The 17,561-nt window shown below is 34.2% G+C and overlaps 3 protein-coding genes across 4 annotated transcripts in view; all 3 read right to left on the bottom strand.

The window, feature by feature from the left end:
* Positions 1-5,039, bottom strand: part of LOC131153336 (probable cytosolic oligopeptidase A) — a 35,087-nt gene extending 30,048 nt beyond the window's left edge. For both annotated transcript variants that reach the window (XM_058105572.1, XM_058105583.1), the window contains exons 1-3: positions 4,595-5,039; positions 4,361-4,528; positions 3,422-3,545 (exon numbers count right to left, since the gene is read on the bottom strand). In XM_058105572.1, coding sequence (XP_057961555.1) covers positions 3,422-3,545; positions 4,361-4,528; positions 4,595-5,011 — 709 coding nt within the window. In that variant the 5' untranslated portion in view covers positions 5,012-5,039. The remainder of the gene's footprint in view (positions 1-3,421; positions 3,546-4,360; positions 4,529-4,594) is intronic.
* A 4,569-nt stretch (positions 5,040-9,608) lies between these two features.
* Positions 9,609-10,109, bottom strand: LOC131166481 (uncharacterized). The gene has a single exon (XM_058125085.1). The coding sequence runs from the start codon at positions 10,107-10,109 to the stop codon at positions 9,609-9,611; it is 501 nt and encodes a 166-aa protein (XP_057981068.1).
* Positions 10,110-12,633: 2,524 nt separating this feature from the next.
* On the bottom strand, positions 12,634-13,185 carry LOC131166330 (uncharacterized). The gene is made up of 2 exons (XM_058124789.1): positions 13,050-13,185; positions 12,634-12,962 (listed from the first exon to the last, which is right to left on the bottom strand). The coding sequence occupies exons 1-2, from the start codon at positions 13,183-13,185 to the stop codon at positions 12,634-12,636; spliced, it is 465 nt and encodes a 154-aa protein (XP_057980772.1).
* Between the last annotated feature and the right edge of the window lie 4,376 nt (positions 13,186-17,561).

The following is a 17,561-nucleotide window of genomic DNA, read 5'->3' as shown; positions in this document are numbered from 1 at the left end:
CAATCTTCAGGCCGCACAACCCTAACCATGAGGGGAAGCATGGCGTGGTGAATATTCTCAGGGCAGCTATGAGTTACAGACGGCACATGGATGGGTTACAGTGGACACTCATGAGTTAGATTGTGAAATGGAAATGAGAAATGAAAGAGTGTGAATTTAATTGCATAAATAATTTTGGCGAAATAAAACTCTCCACCTAAGGGCTTACTGAGTAAGGTGAGTGCCCTAATAAATATCAGTTGTAGCCGCACCTGAACTATTCGGGCAAGGTTACAAAAGATATCAAAACAGAGAGGAACTACATGTATAAGCATGTAATCTCCCCTATCCTCGGGAACTTTTGCTGATAAATATGGGTTGCATGTGCATGAATTTGAGAAATGGAATAAAACTTGTAAAAGATTGTGTTTTATATCTATATGATTATGAATATGAATTTGTATATCTTTCTCAGATAGTATTATCACTAAAATGAGTATATTATGATATAATAAAACTTATACTGTCACACACTGTAAATAATTTATTCCGTTTTGTTGAGATGTGTCTCACCCAAATATCTAATATTTCAGGAAACCGTGACAGACTAGATGATAAAACTCCATGATAGAGGGGAGCTGGTACCCTGATAGACAGGGTGAGTGTTTTGTTTAGGGATATATGATTCCTAGTGTATATTGTGGGTTTTTGGGGATGTGTATGGTTGTATAGAACTTTGGGTATTTGTATTCTGGATGGTTTGTAAATATTGACTTCCGTTGTTAGGAATGTGTGTATATGGTGAACTTGACCCTGTACCCCACTTTGGGTCGGATTATATTTAAATGGTATCAGAGTTTTTGACATGGCCGATGTTTGATTAATATTCGTTATTTATTGAAGAGGAGAAAAAAAAAATGGTATGAAAATCAAGACGTCACATGATTACTATCCAATTATGGGCAGAATCGGTATGCGCACACCATGATCGAAATCGAGAGTTCGGTTATGTGAGGAGAAGGTACTTGCACCCCCTACACACCCGTTCTACGAACGGTACCTAATTAATTAAAAATTATCCCAAACTAATTTCAATAACCCTTTATTTTACTCCTTTTTAAATGAACAAATTGCTTAAAGTATATACAATTAAGCAAGCATACAAACATACACATTATCATAGAATATATCTAAAATAGGGTATCCCTCAAAGCTAAGACATGTGAGGCTTAAAAAGCCCATGCCCTTTTTTTTGAAATCATGGGCAAACCCCTTCTAAAAATCAAGAAAATATTTTTACGACAATAGCTCCCAGATTTATTTCAAAATTTTATAGAATTTTTCTGACTATTTTACAACATTTTCAAAATTTTCTGGGAGATTTTTTGGAACTCAATTTCTACTTTCCAAGTAAAAAGTACATAAAAATAATTTCCTAATCTTACAAATTTTTTTTTTTTTTAACTTTTCTGATTTTTATATTTTTATATTTTTATATTCTATAGTGAAAAACAACTTTCAAGCACACACATACTGCTACATATATTTCACACTAAATGCATTATAAACACATCATGCCAACACTCATGTATATATAGTGTACCTACATTAATCACAAACAATTATATATATATATATATATATATATATATATACTCATACCAAATACACATTCATATACACACTCATAAATACACATATATAAATATGATGATATGTTAATAACTATACATATATTCCCGTATCTATGTGTGTAAATGAAAGAGTGTAAGTGGAGAGATATTTTATATATATATATATATATATGGAAGTGTGGGTGTGTGTAAGTGAGAGAATGTAAGTGGAGAGATATTATACATATATATATATATATATATATGGAAGTGTTGGTGTGCGTAAGAGTTTTTTTATCTTTCTTTTTCTCTTTCCCCATTTCTTCCTCCTCCTCTTCTTCTTCTTTTTCTTCTTCCTCTGTTGGCCGTGTATTTTTCTTGTGGTCCTTTCTCTGTTCTTTTCAGCTCTTCCTCTCTCTCCGATCTTCTTCTATTTTCTTTCTTTCCTTCCTTTTCTTTCTTTCATTTCACCTTCTCCGAATCATCTCTCGAATCTCTTATTTTTTTTAATCTCATATTTTATTTTCATTTCTTGCAGATCTAGACCACAAAGGAAATTTCAAGAACGGATTGAACAGATAAGTTCCTCGCTCCCTTTTTTTCTTTTTTTTTCCTGGTTGGTTTACATTTTCTCGGAAAAATTTTCCCAAATTTTCTTGTTAACCAAACAACCTGAAAATTATATTTTTGGAGTCAAAATTTTCAATTTAAACATAAATATTCATTTCAAGCAAATGGAATTGTAATTTCAAAATTTGTGTAATTTAAAATAAAATAAAAAATTAAACAAAATAAAAACTAACCTCAGTCTTCACACTCCTCCGGTCTTCAACGTTTCCGTTTAAAATCCCACGATCTGAAACAACTATGAATTCTGATTGTTTGAATGACCTCCTAGCTGTGTGCAAATTCCTTGTTATGTGAAAGTTGTCTTCCTTGCTTTTGTGGATCTTGTGTGTGACTGAAATGCTTCCTCGCTTCTATGAATATTGTGTGCAATTCACACTTTGCAAATTCCTCACTATAGCTCTCACACCGAATTTCTTCACACACTATCTACTCTCAATATTCTGAATATCCCGCCCCATTTTTGCTTTCCTTGAATCCCAATTTATAAGCTCGGGGAGGCATTCAATTTTAAGCTCCCAACCAATTCACCGCCCAACCAGCCAATTTTCACCGGCTCATTAATTATCTATCAGCCCACAATTTCATTTATTGTTGATTTTCCTAACTATTAATTTTTTTCGTCTCTTGTGCAGGCATGCAAGTGTGCAGGAACCGGCAAAGTCCCAAGACACTTTATTTAATTCTTCTGTTTTTTTTTTTTTGTATTTTTATGATTTTTTTTATTTTTATGATGTATTTCTCTTTTTTTGTATTTTTTTTGGTTGTATGCACAGTATAATAATAATAATAATAATTTTCTTCTATTAAATATGGCCCAGACAAAATGGGGTGTCTACAGCAACAATTCAGTAGTTTTTAGATTCATTAGTAAGATTCGAATCAAGTTAGTGTGGAGTTGGTTAGTGTGGAGTTCATACAAATCGTATGAATCGAATTGAGAATCGTAAGACTCTAACAACTATGTTCAACACCAAGACAAAATATGGTAAAACCAAAATGGATGAAATAAAGGCCGTCCAGGCACAAAATATTGCACCCAAAAAATAAACAAAATTCAGTAAATGTGTGTACCACGTTCCAAATGTGTGTACCAATCATAAAACAATAACCCACTCAATCAATCAAAGGCAACAAGAAGAAACATATATGCATTGTAAATTTTACAAATACAGGGCTGATAAGAAATTTGTGATACCAACATTCCACTATACGTTTGCGAGCATCACTCAGAGTCTGCCAATCAGATGATTCTCGAATGGCTTTAAATGCATTATAAATAGGCTTGCTTTGCCCCAACCTTAGATCAAACTCAACCTTCTCCGGCTGCACAAGAAAATTAAAAAAATTTAAAAAAAATGCATTGCGACAACCAGAAAACAAGATAGAAACAAAAACCATGCGCAAAATCACCTTCCAATAAACCATATTCTTAACCATCAAAAATTCTAATCTAAAAGAATAAACCCCAACTAGATTAATGGACAGCCATTAAAACATTTAATTTCACTTATGATGAATACAAATTTCATCAGTTTTAAGTTAAATTGAACGAATTCATGACAAAACAAAAGATTTCAGTCCCCAATTTTTTGTATGCTTCTAATTTCACCAATATTATTCTCCCTTTCAGAGGCTTACTCGCACATAATGTGAGTTATTGCTGAGAAATTGTTTGAAAACAAAATAAATATGAAAACTCAATCTTTCACACATAAAATCTTGTATAACTATATTGCAAATAGAGATTTTCTTCTTTTTCTGTATTGAAAAAAAAAAGCGAAAAACGAAAAAAAAAACATAAGATTTAGACGTCCAAATGATGAAATTCAGAAATAGTTGTTAGTCTATTCCCTACAGATTGGAATATCATAAATTTTGACAGTCATTCACCTTAAAAAGGTACCAGCTTCACTTTATAAATTGTTATCCCTGACACAATAGCTATTCCATTCTCACCATATTCCGTTTGGTACCTAACTACTGAAATCTACAGTGGGGGCAAAAAGGTTGGGTATAGCCAATATGTTCCTTCTCTTAGAGATTCTCTGTCCTTAGCACCTTTATTTCTCAGATACAAGAAAAATACGAAATCAAACTTCACAGACGCGCACATATAAATTAAAAACATGCGAATATACCTGCACATCTTCGATGGCGGAACGAAGCTCAGGCGAATCCTTGACGGACTTGAGATGGTTGACCATCCCCCAAACCACCGTCAACCGATCGATAACCCTCTCCAACGGCTCCACCAACTTAGGCCACGACGGTTCCACTGTCCTCTCCAACTCATCCAGCTCACTCCCCTGAAACACATCGCATTAACACTCAAAACACGCACAAAAACACAAATGAGAGTAATCGAATCATACGAGTCGCTTCAAGAGGGTTCGGATCCCGGGGGCGACGTGGTCGGCGCGGACGGCGTCGAACGGCGGAAAATCGAAGTCTTGCAGGAGAGGATTGGCTTCATCGGGGCGATCGACGGTGGGGGCGGCCATGGATGCGACGGAGGAGGAAGAGGAGCAAATGTGGAGAGGAGGAGGTGTGGTGGACTTCCGGAGAGTGTAAAGAGAGAGGCAGGAGGAGAAGGAAGAGGACCAGAGGGGACAAGGACGGGATTTGAGAAGATGTTTGGGAGAAATGACGGAAAGCGAATGAGAGCAGCGGAGGACTGGGCGGATGGAAATGGAAGCGGAGCGAGCGAGCGGTGCGCGAACCGCCATTGCCAGCAGCATGCTGACAAGAACTACAACGAAGGGATTAGGTTTTGGTGTGTGCGCGTTCATGGTGTCCTTTTGTTCCTGTCTCCGTTGATTTGAGGATTTGGCTGGCTTCACTCTATTATATTTAGTGCGCGCTTAATTTTAATCTGAGCCGTTCATTGATGATATGTTACCAATTTGATGAAATTTCATTGGACCTGATTCAAGGAAATGTAGAGCTGTGTTTGGCTCTGTGACGGATTATTGTTTTTTTTTTTTTTCTTTTAGGGTAAAGCTTTGGTGTAATTATTTTATACTGCAGGGATATTTTAATAATATAAATATGCTACTCATGTGAGGTCCACATTGTAAAAAAATTGCCAATTTCTTATATACACAGGTATTGTAAATGAAACTAAAAAGAGAAAAAAAAAAATTAGATTTATAGAAATTCAACAATCTAATTTTTTAGAAGCTAAATGTTACTAATCATCTTATTATCTTATTTTATTATAAAGCATGTCCTTATATAGGTAGATACGCTGGCATCCCAAAGGTTAATCATATAATGAACCATTATGTAGGCATATCAAAGATTGTAACCTATTATTTAGATAGTCATCTATATAAATATACATGTTTTACAACACTTCTCCTTTGATGACTACACTATAAATATGTTTCATTAAAACTTTCGCTAAGGAAAACTCTGTGGGACAAAATCTTAACAAAAGAAAAATAATACAATATCATACTTCCCCTAAAAAATATAATCAATTAAGAAATGTCTTTAAGTTATCGCATTCCAATGTTATATACATACTTCTTGAAAATTGAAGTTGGCAATGCTTTTGTAAATATATCTGCTGAGTTATCACTTGAACGAATTTTGCAAATGTCAACATCTCCTTTCTTCAGAAGTTCATGAGTGTAAATGAATTTTAGTGAAATATGTTTAGTTCTATCACTTTTTATGTACCCACCTTTGATTTGTGTAATACATACTGCATTATTCTTGTACAATATTATTGGTGTGTCATTCTCCAATGATAATCCACTTGTCCGTTTAATGTGTTGGATTATAATTCTTAACCATACATATTCACGACTTGTTTCGTGAACTACCAATATTTTTGAATGGTTTGAAGAGGTAACGGTGATCGTTTGCTTTACAGATCGTCATGAGATAGCAGTATCACCACATGTGATCGAGCTTTATGAGGGTCAGAAAGATATCCAACATTAGCATATGCTTTCAACTTTGACTTTACTCACTTTGGGTAAAACAAACTCATATCAGGTATGCCGCGAAGATAAGGAATGACATGTTTTACTTAAATCCAGTGTCTCTGAGTTAGTGTATAACTAAACCTTATCAGCAAATATGGTCTAGTGCAATTCGTAAGATACAAGAGTACTCCTATTGCACTAAGATAAGGTACTTTAGGACTAAAAATTTATTCATCATCTTATCGAGGACTAAAAAGATCTTTTTTCAAATCAAGTGAACAAACAACCATTGGGGAGCTTAATGGATAAGATTTATCCATATAAAATTGTTTCAAGATTTTTTTCTATATAAGATGATTAATGAATAAGAATTCCACTTGTTAAATGTTTAACTTGAAAATCAAGGCAAAATTTTGTCTTCCTAAGATCTTTCATCTCAAATTCTTTCATTAAGTAGTTTGCAATCATTAAGATCTCTTTTGGAGTTCCTACTATGTTTACGTCATCATCATAAACTACGACTATAGCAAATCCATAATTTATCTTCTTAATGAAAACACAAGGACATATAAAATTATTATCATATCCAATTTTCAACAAATATTCACTTAAACGATTGTACCACATTCATCCAGATTGTTTCAATCCATACAAGGATCTTTATAATTTAACAGAATACATTTGTCGTAGTTTTCGATTACATGCTTCGGGCCTTTTAAATCATTTATGGATTTTCATATATATGTTGTAGAGACCTGATGAATTATATTAATAAAATAATAGGAGGAGAGAAAAGGAAATTGAATTTGGAATTCAACAGTGGTCTCGTCGATGAACGCAGCACGTTTGTCAACAAACACACTTGATGGGATCATCAACGAGGACACGTGTCTCGTTAACGAGAAGATACCGAGAGATAATTTTTAGTTCTGAATTTCGTCGACGAGAAATAAGCATTTGTCGATGAACTCCCTTCGTGACCTTGTCGACGAGGTGACGTGTCTCATCAACGAGCGCAAGTGTATAAATAGCCTAAACTCGATTTTTGCAACAGAAATCACACGCACAACTCCTCTCTCTCACTCCTCTTCGGTTTTCCTCCCTTCTCTTTAGGACTTTGGGTCCATTCTTCACTGAATCGACGATCCGAAGTCGCCACGCTACTCTTTGGGAAGTTCTCTTCAAGTCTATTGGAGTAGATCGTTGGTGGGGTTAACTTGAACTCCATCTCAAATTTAGGGTAAGACTTTATGTTGAGTATTTGGCTTTCCTACAGTTGTAGAATAGGTAGTACTTGAAGAAATACTAAAGTTTGAGTATTTGGCTTTCCCTATCATCGGCTAATTGTGTATATGAGTGTAAAATAAGAATGTTTTCATAAATGTATTTATTTATTTAGTGAACTGGTTATTTTCGATACACTAAATGCATGTTGGCCACACATTGACATTAACTTAGTCTTTCCCTAACTGAACGGTGACTCACCTCTACTTTACAAATTATCTTTTTAAGAAATCCTAGAGATCAGGTCTAACGAGTTAGAGGAGCCGGGTTAGAGGTGTAAATTTATATAGGTAGTGTGTAAATAGAGATCTTATTTTTGTTTAGTTTTATGGAATGTAATTATGTGAAAGTAGATATATTTGTGTGTAAAAATAGTTAGAATTCTAGTAATGTAATTTGAAGATTTTATATTTTATTTCTGCTGTATATATGTGTTTTATATTTGATGAATAAGGTATCAGGTACGCTGACGTCATTAAAGTAACACTCCGGGCCCACATGGTGGGTCGGGGTCATTATAGGTATGAGATACATATCATACACAAATTCAATAATCTTCTAATAATATATGCAATTTCATAAGAATCTTTATGTTAGTTTGGGAGTACAAAGTTTAAGCATTCAATTTGAGATTGGACAAATTTAAATAGTCAAAGAAAAAAAATGTGTAGTCATGATTGCCCATGGAAAACAGTTTTATTTTTTACCTTTAGTTTTTCACTAAATAATAAAAATGCCACGACTTTTCCCAATTTTGTAACATTTTATGTAGAAAATATGGATAGCAACTTTTATTGTTTTCAAGTTTTACTTTAGGTACTGTTTGGATAAAATATTTTATTTGAGGGAAAAAAAATGATTTTCTTTCTATATCAAATAGTATTAAAATTTAAGAAAAAATAAATATTAATGATGTGTAAATAAATTTTTTTATTCAATATTTGATTGTTTTCTTTTTCACTTTTCTTTATAACCAAACATAAAAAATTGAATCCACTTGCATTTTATTTTCCTTTCCTTAATTGATTCAATATGGGGTCCTACAAATATTGAAAAACTATAAAAAAAAAAGTTGCCATTTTAATGATCCTTTAGGTCTGTTTGGATTGATAATTTTTTTTTTTTTGGGAAAAGAGATAGGAAAATAAGAAACAAACTCTTTTTCAATATATTTTCTCTCAATAATTAATAATTCTAAAATAAAAAATTTATTCTAATATAATTAAAAATTAAAAAATTTTAATGATCTACGAATCAAAATCTTATTAATTAATTTGTTCTATATCGTTTTTTTCACTCACTTTCCTTGAACTATAAATTGGTTGTGCTAAAGGAATTCCCTTACTCACGTGAGGAAGAGGCATCTCATGTCATAATTCTTGTGAGGGAATAGATAGTTATTTCTTCCGTACTAAAAGAACCTTCTTCAGAAATGACTTGACATTTGAGATTCATTTTCAAATTAAGGACACATTTTCTTATTTAGGAACCTTTTTTCGGAATTCGGATGAGATTAGAAAGGCCATGTTGAGACCAAATAATGCAACAACTCCAATTAGGGCAAAGTCGAAATTTCTTCCCTATAGCCCTCTTAATTAAACACATAAAAACATATTCCTTCAAATTTTTTTATTTATAAAAAATATTTTTCAAGTTCAAATAGGACTTTACGAAACTGAAAAAGGAAAACAAATTCTTTTTCGACAACAAAACAAATGCTTACTTTTTTTATGAAACTCTACTTAAGTATAAATTTTAAAGACTCAAATTCCATACTCCTATTAACATAAAGCAATTTGCACTTGCGATGGTGTTCAATGCCCTGTAATTGGAAATGAACATCCATAATTTTTTCTACTTATATGCTTCAATCAATCCAGCCATATCTCTTCCAATGCAACATTAATTTGTAAATGGGTTGCGTGTGTGAATAACAAATGGGCTGAGATCTTTCATGAAGTCTCTGAAGTTGCAGCTAAACTAGTTGGGAGGGTGAACTAACAAAGTGTTTCTCCACAGTTCAACTAATAAACCTCATCACACTCCTACAACCCTTCATTCACTCTCTATAAATAGCCCTTAGCACCTGCCTTAATTCCCATCACTACCTTGCATTAATTCAACAAAACCTAGCTAGCTCTCACAATACAGCTTCAGCCCCTACCAATTAAACAATGGCTACCTCTAAGCAATGCCTCATTCTTACTTTGATCATGACATTGTCAATGTTAGGCATTGACACAAGCTTCGCCGCTCGTCGTCTGCTAGACACTCCTGAACCAGCGGCTGCACCACCACCAGCGCCAACACTGCCCACAATTCCATCTCTTCTAAAGCCGGGAGCTATTCCTCCATTGCCCGCAATGCCGACGCTGCCAAAAGCCACATTGCCACCATTGCCAACTGCACTCCCAACATTGCCAACAGCCCCAACTCTGCCCAAGCCCACAGTTGTAATGCCACCTTTGCCAAATATTCCGACAGCACTCCCCACACTGCCCACAACACTACCAAAGGTGACATTACCTCCATTGCCTGCTACTACAGGACTTCCCTCAATTCCCACAAACATTCCAACTACAATTCCCACAATTCCTACTACAATTCCTACAATTCCAGGAATTCCTTTCCTTTCCCCACCCCCATCAACCACAAGCCCTTGAGTCATGCATCTTTGCCACAGATTGATTGCTTTGGATTACTTTCTGGATACGAGAGTGTTGGGAAACCATGCTGTTGTCCATGATTCTTATTATTATTTCTTTCTATAGACTTGAGTGAGTCCACACGTGTTAATTTATTGTCTTAGCCATCGTTTGGGAGGGTTTATATATATGTATCTCATGCACTCTGCAGTTGTTTTGTTTTTTTATTATTAGTATTCCCCTTTTTTATATATACATGTACTTAGTTAATGTTGCTATTGAATTTCTACAAGTTTGATCTTTAGAAAATAATCAATTTGTGATGCTTTTAGAGAAAATTGTGATGCTTGTTGTCACAATATTCAATAATCGATATATGCATATATCTTAGTTCATGATTGAATGAAATAAAATAACAATAATGGTCAAACACTTCAACATTCCAATATCATGATCGAAGTGGAGGTTGATAGAAAGGCAAATTAAACCTCGAGCAATGAATTGACTAGTAGTAAAGATTGAAGGATTGGGCAAGGCATTCTCATAATGGTGAATTGTTCAAAATAGAAGAGAAAAGAATTGAGCAAGAGGTAAATAAAAAACATTAAATGTTAAATGCCTATAACTTATACACCTTAATGTTTTTCTTTTCTTTTCTTTTCTATTCCTTGGTTTAAAAAAAAAAAAAAATCATTTATGAATTGATGAATCAAAAATCCAGGTGCTTTCCATCAAACTGAACCGTACCAATTCAATCCAACTAATTGCATCTTAGTCGATTTTATTGGTATGAAGATATAAATACTCTAAGAGTGTGTGTTTCACAAGGATGCATTTTCATAAGAATCTTAGCCTTAATTTGGGAGCATAAAGTTTAAACATTCAATTTGGGAGGATAAATTTAAATAGACAATAAAAAAACTTTATAGTTTGGTTGCTTGTGGAAAATAGTTTTATTTTTCATTTGCAGTTATTCGAGAGATGATAAAAAATGCCATGATTTTTATTTTTATTTTTATTTTTCGAGCATTTATATTAAAAAAAAAAATTAAAACAACTTTTACCGTATGTTTGGAGAGATCTTGCATTTAGATTTATATTGAATTTGGATAAGGCATGATAAAAATTATACTGAAATTTGTCCAAATTCACTCAAATCCAAATCTATAATCCAAAATTCATGCTCCCAGCATTCAAGTTTTTCTATAAGATCCATACGGATCAAGAATTTTGTTTGAGGGAAGAAATGAAAAATAAAATATGATGGAAATTTATCTATATCAACTACTATTAAAAATAGAAATTTTATTCTAAAATAATTTAAAATTTTAAAAAAAAATCAACTAATAATGAAGTGTGAAATCAAATTTCTGTTGAGAAAATGCCTTAAATTTGTCAAAAGAAATGGTCTACGATTGCATAAATTGACGGAAAATGATTCATATAACCATCCCACCTAATGAGGCTTAAGCCTTGGTTTTGTTGTTGTGCTTTGCATTATAACCAAAGATAAAAAAGTTAAATTTTTTTATATTTTTTCTTTTTTTATTTTTTATTTAATTTTTTTCAAGATGAGGCCTTACAAATATCAGAAAACTACACAATAAGATTCACATTTTCATAATCCTTTCTGGCCTCCCTAGGTGGAAGATTTTGTTTAGAAAAATAAAATAGAGAAAAATAAGAAGGAAATTCAATTTTCATTATATTTTCTTTCAAAGTTTAATAATATTAAAAATAAATATTTATTCTAGTATTATTTTTATACTGAAGAAAAAATAATTGTTGATGATGCGCAAAATCAAAATTTTCTTCATTAACTTTTTTCTTTATTATTTTTCCCATTCTCCTTGATAACTATGTAAAAATAGATTCCTCCAAATTTTCCTTTTCTTTTCATTTCCCTAATATTCCAAGTTCCAAATAGGACTTTATAGAACTGAAAAAATGAAATTACAATTGTTATTCACAACTAAACAAATGTTTTATTTTTCAATAAACACAAATTAAAGACTCAAACTCCATGCTTGTATAGACTTAGGTAGTGTTTGAAAGCGTGAATTTCAGATTTTGGATTTAGAATTGAATTTGGATAAATTTCAATACAATTTTATACTACATTTTATTCAAATATAATACAACTCCAAATCTAAACTCCTATAAAACAATTTGCATTTGCCATGGTGTTCAATGTCATGTAATTGGAAATGAACATCATTGGAAAAAAAAAAAAAAAAAAACAAATTCATATGCTCAAATCTATGCAGCCATGTTTTGACCAAACTGCCTGTTCACCTAAATTCTTCCAACGCAACTTTGTAAATGGGTAGCGTGTGTGAAAAATACAAGGGCTAAGATCTTCACGAAGTCTCTGAAGTTGTAGCTAAACTATAGTTGGGAGGGTGAACTAACAAAATGCTTCTCCACCATTCCCCAACTAAACCTCAATCACACTCCCGCAATCCTTCATTCTGCATCCATTCTCTATAAGTAGGCCTGAGCACCTGCTTTAATTCCCATCACTACCTTGCATTACCTCAACAAAAGCTAGCTCTCTTTCTCTATACGCGGCTTAAGCACTTGACAAACAATGGCTACCTCCAAGCATTTTTTCAGTCTTGCCCTGATTATGACATTGTCACTGTTAGGCATCAATAGGAGCTTCGCTGCTCGTCGCCTCCTCGACACCCCTGAACCAGCTGCAACACCCCCACCAGCGCCAACACTGCCCACAATTCCATCTCTTCCGAATCCAGCTGCGATTCCTCCGTTACCCGCAATGCCAACGCTGCCCAAAGCAACATTGCCACCATTGCCAACTACCATGCCAACATTGCCAACTGCCCCAACTCTGCCAAAGCCCACAGCATTGCCACCTTTGCCAAACACTCAGTTCCCTACTTTGACAAATGTTCCAACAGTATTCCCCACACTGCCCACAACACTACCAAAGGTGACATTACCTCCATTGCCGGCTACCACAGGACTTCCCTCAATTCCAACTACAATTCCCACAAACATTCCAACTACAATTCCCAGTACAATTCCAGGAATGCCTTTCCTTTCTCCACCCCCATCAACCACGAGCCCTTGAGGCATGCATTTTACTTCCAGCTTTTATTCTTTATCTCTGCTTCAGACTGGCTGCTTTGGGTTACTACCTTGAAGTGCTTTTGAATGCATGCATTGGTGTGTTGTGGGAGCCCACGGAATTCTATATGATTCTTAATATTATTCTTTGGATGGGTTTGAGTCCACTTGTATTTGTTGTCTTAGCTAGGGTTTGGAAACTTTTATCTGTATTTCATGCACACTGTAGTTGTTTTTCTCAGGAATGCCTTTGAGAAGCAAGAAGAAAGAATCAACTATCTTCACTTTGATTAGAAAAACTGAACTGAACTTTTATTATACAAGTAGTCTTCTTATATATAGATACAATAACAGCAATTGAACAACTAATCTAACTACACATATTAGTTATAACAGCTTTATGTATTTTGTTTTGGTTCTTGATCTTGCTCCAAGGCATCTTGTAAGCTCCAACACCCCCCCTCAAGATGAGAATGGATATTTATCATTCCCATCTTGTGAATAAGATGATGAAAATGGATTGAACCAAGAGGCTTGGTTAAGATATCAGCTAGTTGGTGCTTAGAAGGAATATGAATTATATTGATGAGGCCTGCTTGCAGTTTTTCTCGAACCAGGTGGCAATCCAGCTGAATGTGCTTAGCCCTTTCATGATGTACAGGATTAGAGGCAATTTCAGAAGCTGGTTTGCTATCTGTGTATAATAAAGCAGCTTGAGGATGAGAAATATGCAAATCAGCTAACAGATAAAGAAGCCATTGAATTTCACATGTAGTTGTAGCTAAAGCTCTGTACACAGACTCAGCAGATGATCTACTGACAGTAGGTTGCTTCTTCGATTTCCAGGAAATAAGAGAATCGCCAAGAAAAACTGTAAAACCAGTCACACTTCTGCGAGTATCCAAACAACCACCCCAATCACTGTCTGAGTATGCCTTGAGATGAAGAGATGAGTTTGCAGACATAAAAATACCCTGACCTGGTGTAGATTTAATGTATCTAAGAACTCTTTCAGCAGCTCGAAGATGAAGTGTACTTGGATTAGCCATAAACTGACTTAATGCTTGAACAGAAAAAGCAATATCAGGCCGAGTTATAGTTAAGTACAACAATCGACCTATAAGCCTTCGAAATGATGCAGGATCAATTAGGGAAGGAGAGAGATCTGCAGTGCTGAGTTTCAGAGTAGAATCCATGGGAAAATTTGCTGGTTTACAGCCAGAGAAACCACTGTCTTGGAGAATATCCAGGGCATATTTTCGCTGAGATATGGCAATGCCTTTAGCTGATCTGGTTATTTCCAAACCCAAGATGTATTTTAATTCACCAAGATCCTTGATTGTAAAAGAATCATGGAGAAATTTCTTAACTTCATTAATCTGATCAATACTATCAGAAGCAATAATAACATCATCAACATAAATGAGTAAAGCTATAAAAGCTGAGGGAGTTGTTTTGATAAAGAGAGAAGAATCTGATTTGCCCTGAGTAAAACCAATTTGCAGCAAAGAGGTGGATAACTTGGAAAACCATTGGCATGATGCTTGTTTTAATCCATAGATACTCTTTTTGAGTTTGCATACACGAGGGTCATTTGCTGAAGAGTAGCCTGGTGGTAATTGCATATATACCTCTTCATTAAGATCTCCATGCAAGAAGGCATTATTTACATCTAATTGATGTAAATGCCAGTGTTTTATAGCAGCAACCGCAAGTAATGTTCGCACAGTTGTCATTTTAGCAACAGGAGAGTAAGTATCAAAAAAATCTAACCCTTCTTGTTGAGTATAGCCCTTGGCCACTAGTCTGGCTTTATGCCTGGCGATTGTGCCATCAGCATTGAACTTTACACGATAGACCCATTTACAACCTATTGCAGTCTTATTGGATGGTAAAATAGCAAGATCCCAAGTATTGTTTAATTCAAGAGCTTTAAGTTCGTCTGCCATGGCATTTTGCCATTGAGGATGAACAATAGCCTGTTTAAATGTGTGAGGTTCGAAAGTGGAAGTAACAGCAGCAACAAATGTTTTATATTTAGGGGATAACTGAGAAGTAGAAAGATAATGAAGAATAGAATGAGGATTACCTTTAACAGAACCTGAGCTGCAATTGGAAGATGATTGAGAGGCTGAAAGTGTTTGAGCCATATTACCACAATAAAAATTCTTTAAGTATGCAGGAGGATTTCTGATCTTTTGAGATCTTCTGAGAGTATCAATATGAGTATGTTCAATGGAAGTGTCCTCAGAATGGGGAATATGTGTAATAGAAGTTGAAGAATGGGTGGACTTTAAAGAATCAAAATATTGGGGAAAATTAGGAAAAACAAAAGGTGTATGAATTGTGTCTAGTATGGAAGGAAATATGGATTCATGAAAAACTACATTTCTGGAAATAAAAGTTTTGAGAGTAACAAGATCCAGAAGTTTATACCCTTTTACATTTGGGGGATAACCCAGAAAAATACATTTCGAAGCTCTTGGTTGGAATTTTCCTCTATGAGCAGTGAGTGTGCTAGCAAAACACAGACACCCAAAAACTTTTAGATAGTTATAAGTTGGATGTTTTTGAAATAAAAGAAAGTATGGTGTTTGATTTTGAAGAATAGAAGAAGGGGTTCTATTGATAAGATGTGTGGCTGTTAGCGCACAATCTGTCCAACAAGAAAGTGGCAATTTGGATTGAAAAAGCAAAGCTCTAGCCACATTAAGTAAATGTAGATGTTTTCTTTCAACTTTATCATTTTGTCGAGGTCTTTCAACACAGGATAATTGATGTATTATGCCATGACTACTGTAAAAATCAGGCATGTTAAACTCCTGGCCATTATCGGTTCTAAGAGTTTGAATCAATGTGTTGAATTGAGTATGAACATAAGAAACAAATTTTGAGAGAATATTATGAGTTTCTGTTTTGGTTTTCATGAGATAAAGCCAAGTAAATCTTGTATAATCATCTACAATAGTGAGAAAATAATGAAAACCAGAATATGAAACAGGTGAAAAAGGACCCCAAATATCATAATGAATTAATTGAAAAGCTTTATTTGAATAGCTGCTTGATACAGGAAATACAAGCCTTTTCTGTTTGGCTAAAGGACAAACTTCACATATATGAATTGGATTTGCTGATACATTGGAATTTATAGCATTGATAAATTTCATTCTGGTAGAGGGAATATGTCCTAGGCGAAAATGCCAAATATCAGCATTGATAGTACAATTATTTGCTGAAGAAACAGAAGATTTACACTTGAGATCAGATTTATCCCTTGCTATAACAGGAGATTGTTGTAGATGATATAGGCCAGATTTTACTTCAGCAAGACCAATCATCTTCCAGCTGATTAGGTTCTGCAAAATACATTTGGATTGAAGAAAAAATAAACCAATAGAATTTTCTTTAGTAAGTTTTGAAGCAGAAATGAGATTAACACTGAAAGAAAGAATATAGAGAGCATTATGTAAAATAATATCAGCTGAAAAATGAACAGTTCCAGTAAAAATAACAGGAGCAGATTGATCATTCGGTAAATGAACTGCAGTTGGTTGTTTTGGTAGATGAATTGAAGTGAAAAAATGAGGAGAACAAATCATATGATCTGTAGCTCCTGTATCAAGAATCCATGGAGAAGAGTTTTTGTCAGCTGAAACAACATGACATGAAATGATACCTGATGTAGAGACTGTATTTGCTGTAGGGGTTACATTTGTATTTGAAAGGCTATTTGCAAGGGACAACATGTTTTGAATTTGCTCTTGAGAAAATATATTTGAGATGCTTGAATTTAATTCCAAAGAAGAAGCAACATTTGCATTGGACAAATTTGTATTTGTATTTCCATTTTGAGGAGTAATAATTTTCTTGCCTCGTGGACCTTTCCATCCAGGTGGAAATCCAATCAAATGAAAACACTTATCTGCAAGGTGACCAGTATATCCATAATGAGAACAAATAATATTTCCTCTGGCTTTTGATTTTGTGAAACGAATACCATTAGTAATAACAGACTTCTGTGTTTGTGCAGCAATCATAGCATGAGAATCCATGGAAAAACCAACAGCATTAGACAATGATCTTTGACGTTCTTCTTGTAGTAGCAAAGAAAAAACTTTGCTCATAGAAGGCAAAGGTGATTGGAGAAGTAATTGACTTCGCATCATAGAGTAAGAATCATGCAAACCAATGAGAAATTTCATCACATAATCTGATTGCTGCCTATCTGTAAAAATCTTTAAAAGATTGCAAGAACATCTATCAAGAATTCCACATCTGCAACTTGGAATTGGTCTGTAGCTAATATATTCATCCCAGAGTGTCTTGAATTCATTAAAATATTCAGTGACTGATCTTGCTCCTTGAGAAATTGAATTAAGAGATTT

This window comes from Malania oleifera, chromosome 1 (assembly GCF_029873635.1).
Source record: "Malania oleifera isolate guangnan ecotype guangnan chromosome 1, ASM2987363v1, whole genome shotgun sequence".
Classification (NCBI taxonomy): domain Eukaryota; kingdom Viridiplantae; phylum Streptophyta; class Magnoliopsida; order Santalales; family Ximeniaceae; genus Malania; species Malania oleifera.
This window is presented reverse-complemented; position numbering and strand designations above follow the sequence as displayed.